This window comes from Pan troglodytes, chromosome 1, assembly GCF_028858775.2.
Source record: "Pan troglodytes isolate AG18354 chromosome 1, NHGRI_mPanTro3-v2.0_pri, whole genome shotgun sequence".
Taxonomy (NCBI): domain Eukaryota; kingdom Metazoa; phylum Chordata; class Mammalia; order Primates; family Hominidae; genus Pan; species Pan troglodytes.
The window spans coordinates 97090609-97107961 of record NC_072398.2 but is presented as its reverse complement, the minus strand read 5'-3'; the positions used below and the strand labels follow the sequence as shown (position 1 = coordinate 97107961).

At 45.4% G+C, this 17353-nt stretch overlaps 2 protein-coding genes across 2 annotated transcripts in view; one reads left to right on the top strand and one right to left on the bottom strand.

The window, feature by feature from the left end:
* Positions 1-17353, top strand: part of LOC134808764 (putative neuroblastoma breakpoint family member 7) — a 133275-nt gene that overhangs the window by 102614 nt on the left and 13308 nt on the right. The gene's annotated exons all lie outside the window — the stretch shown is intronic.
* Positions 8364-16362, bottom strand: TCHH (trichohyalin). Its single transcript, XM_024348524.2, is given in 4 exon segments — positions 8364-13393; positions 13395-13435; positions 13438-15358; positions 16223-16362. Coding segments are annotated over 4 exon segments (5559 nt in total). The 5' UTR covers positions 16361-16362; the 3' UTR covers positions 8364-9934.

Sequence of the window (17353 nt, the reverse complement as noted above, 5' to 3'; positions counted from 1 at the left end):
TTTAGTGGGCCAATCAGTATTTTAAATGTCTGGAAAAAATGGCAGGGAAAAATATTGGTCTAACCATTTTGTAAAGAAGTATTATTTTGTTATATGTTACCCTGGAACTTATCATTACTTGGAATCCCCTCCACCTTTGTAATAATAAGATTATAATGCCAATCTGTCTGTTAGATTTCTTGTTTTGGTCACTTATTGCTTTTCTCATTTCATTTAATTGTTTCACTGTATTTTCTTGAAGTTCACCAAGCCTCCTTAAAAATTATTTTGAATTCTTTGTCAGGTAGTTCATACATCTCCATTTCTTTAGGATCAGTGACTGGTGCTTTATTTTCTCCCTTTGGTGATGTCATGTTTCCTTGAATGTTCTTGATCCTTGTGTCTATGTGGTGGTCTATGCATTTGAAGAAGTGAGTACTATTCCAGTCTTTGGAGACTGGCTTTGTCTGGGAAAGCCTTTCACTGTCAGCTCTCCAGAGATGCTGAGCAGACCATCTAGTGACTGGAATAATACCTTTAGTTTTCACAATTGTTTTCCACTGCCTCCTCTCCTTAAAGCTCTCCCATTTGCTGATTCTCAATACATTGCACTTTCTGTCTCTTTGGAACCCATAGTCCACACATTTATCTTTCAGTCTCTGACTGTATTCACTTTTTTTTCCATGCTTAGATTCTGTAATGGTCAATTTTATATGTCAATTTGGCTGGGCCACAGTGCCCAGATATGTGGTCAAACATTATTCTGGATGTTTCTGTGGGGGTGTTTTTGGATGATATTAACATTTAAATATCTGGACTTTGAATAATGAGGATTGCCTCCATAATGTGGGTAGGCCTTATATAGTCAGTTTAAGGCTTGAATAGAAAAAACAATAAAAGACTGACATCCTTGTTAGTAGGAGGAAATTTTGCGACCAGATGACTATTGGGCTTGAACTGCAGTATTGGCTCTTCCCTCGGTCTTAAGTTTGCCAGCCCACCCTGCAGATTTTGGACTTGCCAGCCTTTTTTATGGGGTAAACAAATTCCTTAAAATAAATGTACACACTGTTTATATGAAAGCGATTCTGTTTCTCTAGAGAACCCTGACTGATACAGATTTCATGGTCCATTATTTCAACAAACCCATTTCTTGCTGGTATCCTCAGTTCCCTTTCCCTGTTTATCTTTCAGTCACACCTGCCAGGAAAAAATCTCAGCCGTGGTTGGGTCTCACTCTGTTTTTTGCATCTGTGCTACTGAGCATGGCTGGAGAAAAGTCCCACAGCTGAATACGTTGGTGCCATGACAAATTCATAATTTCTAACTTCAAATGGAAACTCACTTTTTGGTGATTATAGAGCTTCTATGGTTAGTTTTCTGTGTTCTACAACAGTTATTTTAAACCATCTCCACTCTCTTTAATTATTTGACCCCTTCCTTTCCCTTCTCACTCTTAAAACGTGGTCTTGTCTCTTTATTTTATAAAGAAAATAAAAATCATACCATGGAATACTACTCAGCCATAAATAAGAATGAAATAATGTCTTTTGCAGCAACTTGGATGGAACTGGAGGGCATTATTCTGGGTGAGTTAACTCAGGAATTGAAAACCAAATGCCGCATGTTCCCACTCATGAGTGGGAGCTAATCTATGGGTACACAAAAGCATACAGGGTAGTATAATGGACACTGAAAACTCAGAAGCAGGGAGGAAGTAAGGAGGGTGAGGAATGAAAAACTACCTACTTGGTATAACATATACTACTCAGGTGGCTGGTGCATTAAAATTCTAGACTTTAGCACTATGTAATTCATCCCTGTAACAAAAAACCACTTGTATCCCTAAAGCTATTGACATAAAAAATTAACAAAGAAAAGAAAAATCAACAAGTCAAAATTCCTAAACTTTCATGGAATCACAAACTTGCTGGCATTTATTTGCATTCATGTTTTCTTTCTGTTACATAGAAAAGTGTTCATCTAAGCATAATCTGTCTCCCTGGATGTTATCTTCTCCTGCCTTCTTGGGAAACTTGCTATGTTGATCATTCCCTCACTTTTCTATACTTCAGTCTTTCTTTATTGGTTCTTTCCTGTTAACATTTACACATACTCAAGTCTTGCTCATTTTGCTAAATCCTGCCTTGTGCACACAACCCCACTTGACATTTCTGCTCCCCTTCATAGTTACTATTCTTTTTTTTTTTTGAGATGGAGTCTCTTTCTGTCACCCAGGCTGGAGTGCAGTGGCATGGTCTTGGCTCACTGCAACCTCTGCCTCCTGGGTTCAAGTGATGCTCCTGCCTCAGCCTCCCAAGTAGCTGGGATTACAGGCACCTGCTCCCATGCCCAGGTAATTTTTTTTGGTATTTTTAGTAAAGATGGGGTTTTACCATGTTGGCCAGGCTGGTCTCAAACTGCTGACATTCTTCTTAGCAGGAGGACATTATTGTTGTCAGGTAGCATCCTTATTGTCAGGTGATCTGCCCGCCTCGGCCTCCCAAAGTGTGGAGATTACAGGCATGAGCCATCATTCCCGGCCATAGTTAGTATTCTTGAAAAATTTATCTTTTTATGTTTCTACTTATTTTCCTTGTATTCCTCAACCCATTCCATTGACCGTCACTGACCACCATGTTACCAAATCAGCAGGTGCTTTTCAGCACTTATCTTACTGGGCTTCTCAGAAATACTTGACGATAATTACCTCCTCTTTCTTGCAGCATATTCTTTCCTAGCTTTTGTGACACCATACATACCTGGTTTTCGATCTACCTCTCTGACTGCTTCTTTCGATTCTCCTTTTTAGTTAGTTTTTTTTTTTTTAACTTTTGCCATTTTAAAAAATGTTGCTGTTCCTCAGGGTCTGTCCTAGACTAGTTCTCCATCTTTTTTTTTTTTCTGATACGGAGTCTCTTTCTGTCGCCCAGGCTGAAGTGCAGTGGTGTGATCTCGGCTCACTGCAACCTCCGCCTCCTGAGTTCAAGTGATTCTCCTGCCTCAGCCTCCTCAGTAGCCAGGACTACAGGCACACGCCACCAGGCTCGGCTAATTGTTTTTGTATTTTTTGTAGAGACGGGGTTTCACCATGTTGGCCAGGCTGGTCTCGGTCTCCTGACCTCAGGTAATCTGCCCACCTTGGCCTCCCAAAGTGCTAGGATTACAGGCATGAGCCACTGCACTCGGCCAGTTTTCCATCTTCTTCTTCCCGTATGTCCTGAAGAATAATCTCATCTACTCTATGGCTTTGATTACTATTGATATGTTGATATTTTCCATTTACATATAAAATCTGAACCTATCACCTGAACTCCAGACCCATGAAACCAATTGCCAAAAAGATATCAGTTTTTGAAGCCTCAAAGGCACCTCCAACTCAGTGTAGGTAAAACTGAATTTGTCATCTCCTCTCACTACAGTGAGCCTCCTTTGTGCTTTCATCTCAGTAATGACACCATTATCCACTCAGTTTCCCCAACTATAAATCTAATATCATCTTTTATCTCCTTCTCTCCATCATCTCTTCAATATATTACCAACTTCTACTGATTTTAATTCTCGAATATACTCATTGCTCTCTTTCCCCACCCCCACTATCCTAGCTGGGCCATCATTGTCTCTTATGGAACTACTGTAATAGCCTTCTAATGTTTTCCTTGTTTCCGTTGTGACCCTCTCCAACCCATTCTCCACACTGCAGCCTGAGTGATCCTCATAAACTGTCAATCTGGTTAATCACTTCGCTGCTTAAAATGACAATGATTTTTTGTTGCCCTCAAGATAAACTTAATATGGTTTGCAAGGCCCTCATAAACCTTGCTAACTTCATGTTTTTCATCTATCTCTTGGTATTCTAGGTTCTAGTCAGATTTAATGCTTACTTCCTTGAACCCAATGTGCTTTCTCTTGCCTCCGGACTTAATTTCACTCTTTCTTTTCCTGTTCACCAGGGTAACTTCCTCCCTATCCTCAGGTTTCAGCTTTAACACCAGTTACCTTAGGGAAGCCTTTGTTGACCCCGCTAAACTGAGTTAGATATTTCTGTTGTTATTAACTCTGAGCTTCTCTGACCATTGCATTCGTAGCAAGATGGTGTGAAATTTATCTCACTAGCCTACTTCTACTCATCTCCTCTTTACATATGGTCAGGGATGAAACCTGGGGATTGACTTGGTCATTGTCCACATGTTAAAGCTAATGTGGCCAGGTGCAGTGGCTCATGCCTGTAATCCCAACACTTTGGGAGGCCGAGGTGGGCATATCACTTGAGGCCAGGAGTTCGAGACCAGCCTGGCTAACATGGCAAAATCTGTCTCTACTAAAAATACAAAAATTAGCCAGGTGTAATCCCAGCTACTCGGGAAGCTGAGGCACAAGAATCTGTTGAACCCGGGAGGCGGAGTTTGCAGTGAGCCGAGATCATGCCACTGCACTCCAGCCTGGGTGACAAAGCGAGACCCTGTAAAAGAAAAAAAAAAAAAGCAAATGTGAAGACATTTTGTAAGGTGCTCCAGGGAAAAAGGGAGGCAAGTGTACTCTTAGCATAAGACCAAGGTTATTATTTCATAAGAAATAGGCTCAAAGTAATGTTAATAGGAGGAATAAAATTGACATATATATACCAGAAAAGGAGGCTTTCATAAGGAAAATAATCCTCATAGTAATGAATTGCATTTGAACTCAAGTGCATGAGAAAACCAGCCACAACCTGGAGTTAAAATCTCACTTCTGTTTCTCACTGCACCCACACCCCAACAATACATGGGACAAGAACTCATCTTTCCCTCCACCTATGCCTGCATTGTCATCCCACTAAGGGGCACGGACAGATGCTAAGACCAGCACTCACTGTAATTCCCAGGTAGAACTTAAATAGATGGAGAAGAAATAATGCCTCAGTAATGCCCAAGGTTGAGGAATTTTCAAGATACAAGAAAGGACTTAGGGATTCAATATTCAGAAGGGAGGGCTGCATATTTCACAGATAGGCAATAGAGGCCCTCAACAGAAAAGAGCTATAAAGGATATATTAGTTCACTCATTTAATATGTATCTATTGAGTGTCTGCATTGTGCATCTAATTCTCATGGGTCCTTGAGTCATATTTTAGCATGAAGTTAGGAAAGCTTCAGCCAGGCATGGTGGCTCACGCCTGTAATCCCAGCACATTGGGAGGCTGAGGCAGGCGGATCACCTGAGGTCAGGTGTTTCAGACCAGCCTGATCAATATGACGAAACCCCATCTCTACTAAAAATACAAAAATTAGCTGGGCGTGGTGGGCTCCTATAATCTCAGCTACTCGAGAGGCTGAGACAGGAGAATCGCTTGAACCTGGGAGGCGGAGGTTGCAGTGAACGCAGACCATGCCGTTGCACTCCAGCCTGGGCAGCAAGAACAAAACTCCAACTAGTAACACCAACTGTTTCCCAAAAACTTATTGAAATAAAAAAAAGTATAAAGCCAACTAAGGCAAAATATTGTAACCAATTAATGAGTAGTGAAGATAATAGATGTTTGTCTTAGAATCTCAATGAAGAGAGAGATCATTGTGTGTCAGAGTGATTAGGGAAAGATTTTAGGGAGGAGGTGGGACTCAGCCTAGGTCTTATAAACTGCATAGAAATTGTCCAGATACCCAGGAAGGAGAGAAGCACTTCAAATAGATAAAAGTATGCCAATATGTCCTTGAAGTAAAGACAATCATAAGGCATCATAATGACAACAAATAGACTAGTCTGGTTTGAGCACATTCTTGGCTGCAGAAGTTATCCTGGGAGCCAGGGTTTAAAAGGTGGATTGACACTAAATAGTGGAGGGCCTTAAATTCCAAACTGAAAATCTTGGATTTTATCTTGCAGAAATTGCCACACAATTTTTTTTAAAAGAAGAGTGGTGACAAATCAGATTTTTAAAATCTTTTGTTATTTGAATTCTTGTCATGGATGTTTTAAGGGTTCAGAAAATGATAACCTGCTCAAAAATCTATCTTTTGGGTTAGTTTCAGATCATGGCATGTGACTATCAGCTCTTTACTAACAAGGGAAAAGTGCTTATTACATATTGCATAGATTATAATATTTGACAGAGTATACTTGCTGAAAAAACTTATAATTACCATGACAATGCAAATATTGGCAATGTGCAATTAGTGCAGAAGATGGAGCAGAGGTGGGTACTTACAGTACTTAAGTACTGACTACTGAATTTTAGTTTGAGTGGGACCCAATTCTAGAACTCAGTTTAGTTTTCTCTTCAGAAAAGAAAGAGAATAATTAAATGTATATGTCAAGTTCATAAATAGAGGGACAATGATCTTTGGTAGTACCAGGGTCAAAGAAAATGGGGTAGGTTTAGGGTATTTTCCCTCAGTGAATAAATGTGGGATGATAGGAGGGGGCTCTGGGAAGGGGTTTGGGAGACAAATGGAGGGAAGTTCAGAGGTGATTGGGCAGGAAGGGAAGATCTTTGAAGCTGGAACTAGGCTCTGATAATCACTTTCATCAGTCATTTATTTTTTCCTTTTTTTGTGTGTGTTAGCTAAAGGTAGAAGTTGATGTTAGGCATTATTTGAGTTTCTTTGAGAGTTTCTATTGAACAAGCTGAATGCTGGTATTAAAATAATTTTATTTTCAGTCCTGAGAATAACCTCGGTGATAGCTATTCCAGCCTCATAGTTTTAAATACAAAATAATGAAGGCCCAGAAACCTTAAGTGGCTTGGACAAGGACATACAGATAGTAAAGTGAAGAAACAAGCCACTGTATGTATACTGCCTGGAACAATGCCTGGCACATAGCAGGAGCTCAATAAATACTTATTGAGTGAATAAATGAATAAACCCAAGGCTTTTGATTCCTTGTAGCATTCTTTCTACTCTACCATATAAATTATGGCAGATTTAATGGGAAAACGATTTATATTTGAGCAACCAGAACCTGCTTGCAAAATGTCAAAGGATAATGATCATCATGATACAGATAGGCTTACCTAGCAACATAATGCCATCTTACTGATACATATTGTATTAGTTTGCTAGGGCTGTCATAGCAAGGTACCATAGACTAGGTGGCTTGAACAACAGAAATTTATTTTCTCACAATTCTGGGATCTAGAAGTCCAAGATCAAGGTGTTGCCTGAGCTGGTTTCTTGAGAGGGCCATGAGGGAAGGACCTGTTCTAGGATTATATCCTTAGCTTGTCGATGCCCATCTTCTCCCTGTATCTTAACATCATCTTCTCTCTGTCCATGTTTGTGTCCAAATTTCATCTTCTTATAAGGACATCAGTCATATTGGATTAGGGCCCAAACTAATAACCTCATTTTAATTTAATTACCTCTATAAATACCATATCTTCAAATATGATTACATTCTGAGGTACTGAGGGTTAAGACTTCAACACGTGAACCTCTGTGGGGGTTGGGAGGTCACAACACATAGAGACCAGCTTTTCTATCACTGCATATTAAACTCTTGATCGCGTTTCCCAGCAGCAGCCTAAGTGATGCTAATAGAGTTCCCAGTTTATAATTAAGTAGGCAATTGCCCAACAGCCTCCAGGTTCTGAAAATGCATGTGTATTATTCAGGTGGAGCAGGAGGCTTGGCCTGCATGTTCTCCTGCCAGCATGCTAAAATAACAGCTAGAGGGCATGGGCTGGCTGACACGTTTTTTTTAAAACTACATGTTATTATAATTGTGATGAAACAATACTTTCTTCTTTGGAAATTGGCTTTACCTTCTTGTAAGGTGCTACAAGTCCCCAGGGCTTTGCTTATTTTTACCATAATTATCATTGTTAAACTGTAGCTTAGCTGATGAAGTGTATATTTCAGTGGTATCCTGAGGTTGGGCATTTATAAGGAGGCTCTTGAATGAGCACCCATAGAGGGTCCTGAGGAAAGTCAGTGAAGCTCTTCCAGAATTTCTTTGAAGGTCCTTAAGTAAGAAAAAGAGTATACTTTAGGGGAAAAATAGTTTTGCAGTTAGAAATCATTTGAAAGAGATGAAATTCCAAGACAATGTCAGGGGATTCCCAGGTTATGTCTTTGGTGGGCATCTGCCATTTGTTAAAGTGAGAGAGAGAGAAGCTGTGCTTCTTGAAGAAAATGCCATCTTACTCTATCAGAATGATACTCAGGAGCGATAAGCTTAGCTTGTCTCCACCACTGATCAAAATGTTGAGTGACTATAACTTTAGGGCATCTTCTCATCATGATCTTAGAAATGACGTTGTTTTGATCAGGGCCTTCTTGGGCTTATTTCTAGTTAGTAAACTGTGAATACTAAAAATAAGAATCCAGCAGGCAGCACAGGCGTGTTTATTATTATCTAATAAATTATTATCTAACAAGATAATAATTTGATACTTCAGCCTGATTACTATTAAGTACCTTCTGACTCAGTCACCTCATGGATTATGTTGCTTAAATTAACAGGACATCTACAGTTTTTATAGTGCTGATCTGAAGTTTCAGGCCATTTTCTATCATTGGCTCATCAGACATCAGAGACTAAGAAGCTGCTGCATTCTCTAAAGGAAATATTAACAAATATTGGGAGCACCAGTATTTGTCATGACCAGTGAGTCGCTGCAAGAAATGGCATAGAAAGCTGTGGGGTCAAGAACAAAAACACTCTGGAAGGCAATCTCAGTGTGGGGATGGAAATAGAGTTCAGCCCAACTGCAAAAAAAAAAAAAAAAAAAAAAAAAAAAAAAAAAAAAAAAAAAAGGTTGGGGCAAAACAAAGAATTCTCTCCCCTCTTTTTTCGTATTTGGACATAGATAAGTAACAAAATGCCCTTATGTGATTGGGAACTTGTGTTGTTTCCAGACAATGAGATCTTGTTATGATTGACACAGAGTTAAAACAGACAAAAGTAGTTACTTGCCAAACATTTATTATTAATTTTTCACAGTCCAATTATTTCAACAAGAATATATCTAAGGTATTATCAATAGGCCTCAAATGATTGTGGGCAAATGGGTCTTGTCAAAGGGCCTCTAGAAATTTGCCCCTATGTTCACACATTTTTCCCTTTTACACCCCCAACATGCTCTATGTGATCTCTTATTGGCCCTAGAGTAAGACAGATGTTTATGGGATTCTGAGCAGCTTCCTTCTAACAAGCTAAAATTAACAAAGGTTCATAATATTCTGAAACTCATCAAAACTTGGGGAAGTAGAATGAACACTATAGACTACAACAGACATAGTTTTAAAATTTGAACTCTGAAGTTGTTTGAGAAACACCTCATTATTTCTTCATGAGATTATGTGTTTAAGTGGAGTTGAGTTTAAAAAAAATCTAATTTAAATTCTAAATCTTCAAAGCTAAACCTATTCTTAACAGATATTTCTTCCAGTAATGGGCTGATTTTACAGGAAGTTTTTATGCAGAGGTCACTCCCCCTGCACTATTCAAGGGTTATAAAAATTTAGTTACCTGGAATTTGTGCTAATTATGTCACAAAAGATGAAATGCTGTTTGGAGGCAATGATCAATTTAGGTTCAAGAAGAAATAGCAACTTGGACATTAAAAGTATCTGCACTTTCCACAAGATGGGTCAGTCATTAAACAAACCGACCCATTGTTTAGAATCTCAAATCATCCTATTACTCTTGTTACTTCTGAAAGCAATAAATGAATATGTTCCTCAAACAAAATTTCTTAAACAAATTAAATGATTTATGTTTTTTTAAATGCACACATCTGCATCAAAGAGCAAAAAAAAGACATCTTGCAGTAAACAACTACTTGAGGAAGAATAAAAAGCAGAAGTACAAAGTGCATAAAATGAGCGTAGTTTAAGATTTTGGAAGAAAAGACATTCTAATATCAGAGAGTTTTCCCACAACCAGAAACATCTGAGTTATCACTTGGTACCCAGTGTTTCTCATTTTCCCGTGCTCGAAGCTTTGGCAGGTGTCAAGATATTGGCAACATCACTTAAGGGCGGTATTGAGATCTCTGCTCTTGGATGTACTCATAGAGAGGGCTGGAGCGCACTGGGACACTGGCAAACTGATGAGTGCCGGGCTCCAGAAGCCGCCCATGGCCCTTCCCTTCTTGGGATTGTATCTCCCCGACTTGGCGGCGCCTCTGTTCCTCCTTCTGCTGGCGGCGGATGTGTTCTTCCCGTAATTTCCTTTCCCGTTCCTGGCGACGTTTCTGCTCCTCTTCTTGCCATAGTTCTTGTTCCTCACGACGACTCTTCTCCTGCGTGGCAAACTGCTCCTCCGCCCGGTACTGCCGGTCTCGCTCCTGCCGCAGCCTCTGCTCTTGTTCCTCAAGTTGGAGCTGCTCTTCTTCCCAGCGATACTTTCCGTCACGCTGTTGGGGGCGCAGCTGCTGTTCTTCCCTCTCCTGGCGTAGCTGTTCCTCCTCGCGGAATTTTCTGTCAGACTCTTGGCTGCGCAGCTGCTGTTCCTCCCTCTCCTGGCGGAGCTGTTCCTCCTCGCGGAATTTTCTGTCGCGCTCCTGGCGGCGCAGCTGCTGTTCTTCCCTTTCCTGAGGGAGCTGCTCTTCCTCTAGGAATTTTCTGTAGCGTTCTTGGCGGCGCAGCTGCTCTTGCTCCGTTTCTTGGCGCAGCTGTTCCTCCTCACGGAATTTTCTCTCCAGTTCCTGGCGGCGCAGCTGCTGTTCCTCCTGGAGGAATTTTCTCTCTCGTTCCTGACGGCGGAGCTGCTGTTCCTCTTCGCGAAATTTTCTGTCACGCTCTTGGCGGCGCAGCTGCTGTTCCTCCCCTTCCTGGAGCAGCTGTTCCTCTTCGCGGAATTTTCTATCGCGGTCGTGGCGGAGCTGTTGTTCGCGCTCCTGGCGGCGCAGCTGCGGTTTCTCCTCGAGGAATTTTCTGTCACGCTCTTGGCGGTGCAGCTGCTGTTCTTCCCTTTCCTGGAGCAGCTGTTCCTCCTCGCGGAATTTTCTGTCGCGCTCCTGGCGCAGCTGTTGTTGGCCCTCCTGGAGGCGCAGCTGCTGTTCGTCCTCCATGAATTTTCTCTCTTGTTCTTGGCGGCGCACTTTCTGTTCCTCTAAACGGAATTTTCTGTCACGCTCTTGGCGGCTCAGCTGCTGTTCCTCCCTCTCCTGGCGCAGCTGTTCCTCCCTCTCCTGGCGCAGCTGTTCCTCCCTCTCCTGGCGCAGCTGTTCCTCCTCGCGGAATTTTCTGTCGCGGTCCTGACGCGGCTGTTGCTCGCGCTCCTGGCGGCGCAGCTGCTGTTCCTCCTCGAGGAATTTTCTCTCTGGTTCCTGACTGCGCAGTTCCTCTTCGCGGAATTTTCTGTCACGCTCTTGGCGGCGCAGCTGTTGTTCCTCCTCCAGGAATTTTCTGTCACGCTCTTGGCGGCGCAGCTGCTGTTCTTCCCTTTCCTGGAGCAGCTGTTCCTCTTCGCGGAATTTTCTGTCGCGCTCCTGGCGCAGCTGCTGTTCCTCCTCCAGGAATTTTCTCTCTCGTTCCTGGCGGCGCACCTGCTGTTCCTCTTCACGGAATTTTCTGTCACGCTCTTGGCGGCTCAGCTGCTGTTCCTCCTCGCGGAATTTTCTGTCGCGGTCCTGACGCAGCTGTTGCTCGCGCTCCTGGCGGCGCAGCTGCTGTTCCTCCTTAAGGAATTTTCTCTCCCGTTCCTGGCGGCGCAGCCGCTGTTCCTCCTCGAGGAATTTTCTCCCTTGTTCCTGACGGCGCAGTTCCTCTTCGCGGAATTTTCTGTCACGCTCTTGGCGGCGCAGCTGCTGTTCCTCCCTTTCCTGGAGCAGCTGTTCCTCCTCGCGGAATTTTCTGTCTGTCTCTTGACGGCGTCTCTTCTCTTCTCTTTCCTCTCTCAGCAACTGCTTTTCCTCTTGGGACTTCCTGTCGCGCCTTTTGGCTTCCTTTTGCTCTTCTCGCTCCAGCTGTTCTTCCTCTGGGAAATGCCTGTCGCGCTGCTGCCAGCGCCTCCTCTCTTGCTCACGATCTCGTTCTTGTTGTTCATCCAGCAGGTGCTGCAGATCTTGCTGGGATTGTCTGTCGCGCACCTGGGAATCTTCCAACTGCCGGAAATGTTCATTCTCTCTACCTTTGCAGTAAACCTTGTTATCACGAACTGCATTTTCTTTTTCTGGTTCCCACTGCCATTTCAGATCACTGCGCTGATCCTCATCCCGGTATCGCTGCTTCCTTTCCTGGCGCTGAAGCTCTTCCTCCTCCCGATACTGCCTCTCCAGCTCCTGGCGCCTTGTTTTCTCCTGTTCCTCTCTCAGCAGCTGCTCTTCCTCCTGCTGCAGCTCCTCTTCCTCGCGGTATTGCCTCTCCCGCTCCTGGCGCCTTCTCTTCTCCGGTTCCTCTCTCAGCAGCTGCTCTTCCTCCTGCTGCAGCTCCTCTTCCTTCCGATATTGCCTCTCCAGCTCCTGGCGCCTTCTCTTCTCCCGTTCTTCTCCCAGCAGCTGCTCTTCCTCCTGCTGCAGCTCCTCTTCCTCCCAATATTGCCTCTCCCGCTCCTGGCGTCTTCTTTTCTCCCGTTCCTCTCTCAGCAGCTGCTCTTCTTCCTGCTGCAGCTCGTCTTTTTTGCGGTACTGCCTCTCCCACTCCTGGCGCCTTCTCTTCTCCCGTTCCTCTCTCAGCAGCTGCTCTTCCTCCTGCTGCAACTCCTCTTCCTCGCGGTATTTTTTCTCCCGCTCCTGGCGCCTTCTCTTCTCCGGTTCCTCTCCCAGCAGCTGCTCTTCCTCCTGCTGCAGCTTCTTATCCTCCCGATATTGCCTTTCCCGCTCCTGGCGTCTTCTTTTCTCCCGTTCCTCTCTCAGCAGCTGCTCTTCCTCCTGCTGCAGCTGCTCTTCCTCGCGGTATTGTCTCTCCTGTTCCTGGCGCCTTCTCTTCTCGCGCTCCTCTCTCTGCAGCTCCTCCTCCTCCTCCTGCAGCAGCTGCTGTTCCTTCCTCAGCTGCTCTCGTAGGGCTGGCTTGGCGTACAGCGTGTGGCGGCGTCTCTTCCTTTCTTCTTCTAGTTGCCACCTCCATTTTTGGTCGCGGCGCTGCTCCTGGCTTCGCCTCCTCTCCTGATCCTCCTGGAGGCCGTCCTCCTCCTCCTGGAGCTGTTGGGCACGCTCCCGCCGCTGGAGCTGCTCCTCTTCCTCCAGGAACTGCAGCTCTTTCTCCCTCTCGCGTCGCTGGCGGCGCCGCTGCTCCTTCTCCTCCTCCTCCGGGAGAAACCGTTGTTCCCGCTGCTGGCGCTCCTCGGCCCTCAGCTGCCTCTCCCGCTGCTCCCGCAATGGGGGCCTGGCCGACAGCCTCTGACGGCCCCTCTCGCTCTTTTCCTCCGCCTGCCACTGCCATGTGAAGTCCCGGCGCTGCTCCTCTTCCTGCTGCTGCCGGTGAGCCCGTTCCTCCTCCTGCCATTGCAGCTCACTCTCCCGGCGCCGCCTCTTTTCCTCCTGCTCTTGGCGGCGCCTCTGCCCTTCCTGCTTGCGGGGCCTCGAGTAGACTTTGCTTTGCCGTGCGTCGGCCTCGCTTTCTAGCTGCCACTGCCACTTCGGGATGCGGCTCTTAATCCACTCCCGGGCCTGTTCCTGCTCCTCCTCAGCTAGCTCCTGCTCGCGCCTCAGCCGCTGCTCGCGCCTCTCTTCCTCATGCTCGCGCTTCAGCCGCTGCTCGAGCCTCTCTTCCTCATGCTCGCGCTTCAGCCGCTGCTCGAGCCTCTCTTCCTCCTCCTCGCGCTTCAGCCGCTGCTCGCGCCTTTCCTGCTGCTCGCGCCTTAGTTGCTGCTGGCGCCTCTCCTCCTGCTCCTCGCTCTTCAGCAGCTGCTGGCGCCTCTCTTCCTCCGGCTCCTCGCGCTTCAGCCGCTGCTGGCGCCTCTCCTCCTCGCGCTTCAGCAGCTGATCGCGCCTCTCCTGCTCGCGCTTCAGCCGCTGCTCTCGCCTCTCCTGCTCGAGCCTCTTCTCCTCCTCGCGCTTCAGCAGCTGCTCGCGCCTCTCCTCCTGCTCGCGTCTTAGTTGTTGCTCGCTCCTCAACCGCTGCTGGAGCCTCTCTTCCTCCTCCTGGCGCTTCAGCCGCTGCTCGCGCCTCTTCTCCTGCTCCCGCCTTAGTTGCTGCTCGCGCCTCTCCTGCTGCTCGCGCCTCTCCTCCTCCTCGAGCTTCAGCCAACGTTCGCGCCTCTCCTCCTCCTGGTCGCGCTTCAGCTGCTGCTTGCGCCTCTCCTGCTCGTGCCTCTCCGTCTCCTCGCGCTTCAGCCAATCGCGCCTCTCCTCCTGCTCGCGCCTCTCCTGCTCATGCCTCTCGGTCTCCTCCTCGCGCTTCAGCCAATCGCGCCTCTCCTCCTGCTCGCGCTTCAGCCGCTGCTCGCGCCTCTCCTGCTCGTGCCTCTCCTGCTCGCGCCTCTCCTCCTCCTGCTCGCGCCTCAGCTGCTGCTGGCGCCTCTCCTCCTGCTCGCGCCTCAGCTGCTGCTCGCGCCTCTCCTCCTGCTGCTCGCGCCTCTCCTCCTCCTGCTCGCGCCTCAGCTGCTGCTCGCGCCTCTCCTCCTGCTCGCGCCTCAGCTGCTGCTCGCGCCTCTCCTCCTGCTGCTCGCGCCTCTCCTGCTGCTCGCGCCTCTCCTCCTGCTGCTCGCGCCTCTCCTCCTCCTGCTTGCGCCTTAGTTGCTGCTCGCGCCTCAGCCTTTGCTGCTGCTGCTCTTCGTCCTGGCGCTCCCTCTTCAGCTCTTGCCGCTCCAGCTTCCGTAGCTCCTCTTCTTCCTCCTGGAGCTCTCTTTGCCGCTGCGGCTCCTCTTCCTGCAACTTCTCTTCTTCCTTCCGGAGCACTCTCTCGCGCTTCCTCCACTCTTTCTCTTCTTCCTCCTGGAACACTCTGTCTTGCCGCTCTCGCCTTTGCTGCTGTTTCTCCTCGCGGCCCTTCCTCCTCAGCTCCAGCAGCTCCCGCCTTCGCAGTTGCTCTTCGTCTGGAAACTCCTCAGTTTCGTGACCTTTGCAACTCTGCAGCTGCTCTTCCTCTGCACGGCGCTCTTCCCGTTCTTGCCATTCTTGCCTTTGCCGCCACAGCTCCTCGTCGCGGCGCTGCCTGTCGCGCTGTTCAAGTCGCTCTTGTTTCTCACTTTGCTCCTCTCCCTCAGCTAGCTCCCTCTCCTGTTCCTGCCTCTTCTGCCTGCGTCGTTGCCCAGGTTCTTCTTCCAGTTGTCTGTCCCGGGGCTCGAATCTCCTTTGGTCTTCTTCTTGCCTGCGATCTTGTAACAGGCTCTCCTTTCCGTCACACCGGGCTCGCTTCTCCTCATCCAGTCCCGTGGCCTGGCCGAGAGCATAGTAACAAGCTTGAGCCACTTTGAAAATAAATAGGAGGAATTCGTTGAAATCGACACGCCCATTACTGTCACGATCCAGAAGTTCCAGGATCAGATCTACCGTCTTAGGGTCATGTGGTCTCTATAAAAATGGTGAAAACAAAAATTTTACAATGCACTATTTACAGGTGGTAAAATTATATTCACACATGATATATTTTATGCTATGCTGACATTCAAGAGACATTCAGAGCAATTAGAAAAATGTCCAGTGTGTATCAAGTTTTGTCCCCATGTAAAATGTGAACCCTCACTTTAAAGCATATATTCGTTTGAAATTTTTACATCTCGTAATTTAGTGCTGATCAAACCTAAGGATGCAGGAAGAGAGACACAAAGTAGAATAGCAGGTAAGCCTACGCACCTTAGAGGCAGAGCCTGAGGTGAAGATTCAAAACAGCATCGTGAACTTGTGTGTAAAATTAACAAAGCTACTCAACATCAAGAAAGAATAACACAAGTTCGCTTTAATTGAGAAAGAATGAACTCATCCTTGAGAGAGATACAATAGAAATTTATGAGGATTTGCAGTAGCCATTTCTGTCTGAAGCAGCCAGTATTCTTGATTTGGTTTCTATTCCATATTAGAAAACCGAACAAAACATTTACGGGTAGCACCATTTTAGTAGAGATCAGGCTGATCTCAGTTTTGAAATTTGGAAACAAATTTAAGTTCCTCCAAGTCTAGTGTGATTTGACATCTTTTGTGGTAATGTCCCATGAAGAGCTCATTCACATGGCCATGCCATCAAGTACATGAAATACTTTATTATTCAGACTACAATGTCAAGTAAGTACCTTTTGACTCAGAAATGAATGGGGGATGTAGTGTAGACCTGTTGTGGTGTAAAATGAATATAAAACCACCATTCCTTGCTCTGGTCTCCTCTGAGAATAAATCTCATAGCCTCAAGTCAATAGATCTCATTTTCTTGTTAGTTCTTACCCGAAGCACAGCTCCAAATTCCCTTTCAAGGAGGTTCTTCAGGTCTTTCTTAGTTAATGCTGCTCCATCACAATCATGAGAGACATACTGATTGAAAATTTCAGTGATGTCACAGATGCTTCTCAGAAGTGGAGACATTTTTTTTTCTTTCCTTCAAGTTCAAGTAAACCTAGAACAATAAAATAAGATCCAGAATCAAAATCCCGTTTCTGCTTTTGGGAAGGCTTCATTCACACTATTTCAGGCAGATCCCTAAATAATTTGAATTTATAGCAGTATTTTCAACCTGGACTTTCAGAGCATTTTAATATTTGAATATTGTATCAGAAAGAGAAAGAGCGATCCTGAGAAATTCCAAGCCAGGGAATCATCTTCAGACTATCCTGCTGTCAGCTTTTGATTGTCCACCCAATGTGGATTATCTATGCCCTTTTCTTCTGTCTTTCTTCCAGCTCTCCACCGTATTTCAGAGTAGAAAATTAAGAGAGGAGTGCAGAAATTAAAATTTTATATATGTCTACACACCTTCCTTTAAAGTTGAGCAAAGAGGACAGGTAAAAGCCAAAAGGTGAAGGAAGACTTGAGAGTATCTTAAAGTGGATAGAGGCCATGTCAGCAAAACAGTTGGTAGAAAATAGAACAATGAAAAGGGAATATGAATGATTCCTCAACATTACAGTCCATAAAGGATTTAGGAACTCTTATAGAATATAATTTGTAAGTCAGCAATTCTAAGATTAAATAGTACTTCTTTCTAGTCAAAAGATGGCATTGTAACATTCAGATACACAAATGCAGAAAACAGAGACTGTATATTACCTGCCTCAACTCAGATATAGTACAGATATTCGGATATTGAAGTATTGAAAGCTTCTGAGAGGTCCTTTCTAAACCAAACTGAATCCAGAAAACTGTGAATGATATTGGTTTTGTTAAACCCAAATTCATCATTGGAATCTTGGCTTTTTATAAAACATTAGCCAGCAGTAGATCAATGTTATAAGAATACATGGAATGGCTTTGCTGGTGGGATAAGTGTAGTCGTTCATCTAGCTGACTTCTTTATGTACTTCTCAACTCCAGTACCTTAAATGCTGTGACTGTATGAAGATGGCCCATATTAGGTAGAAC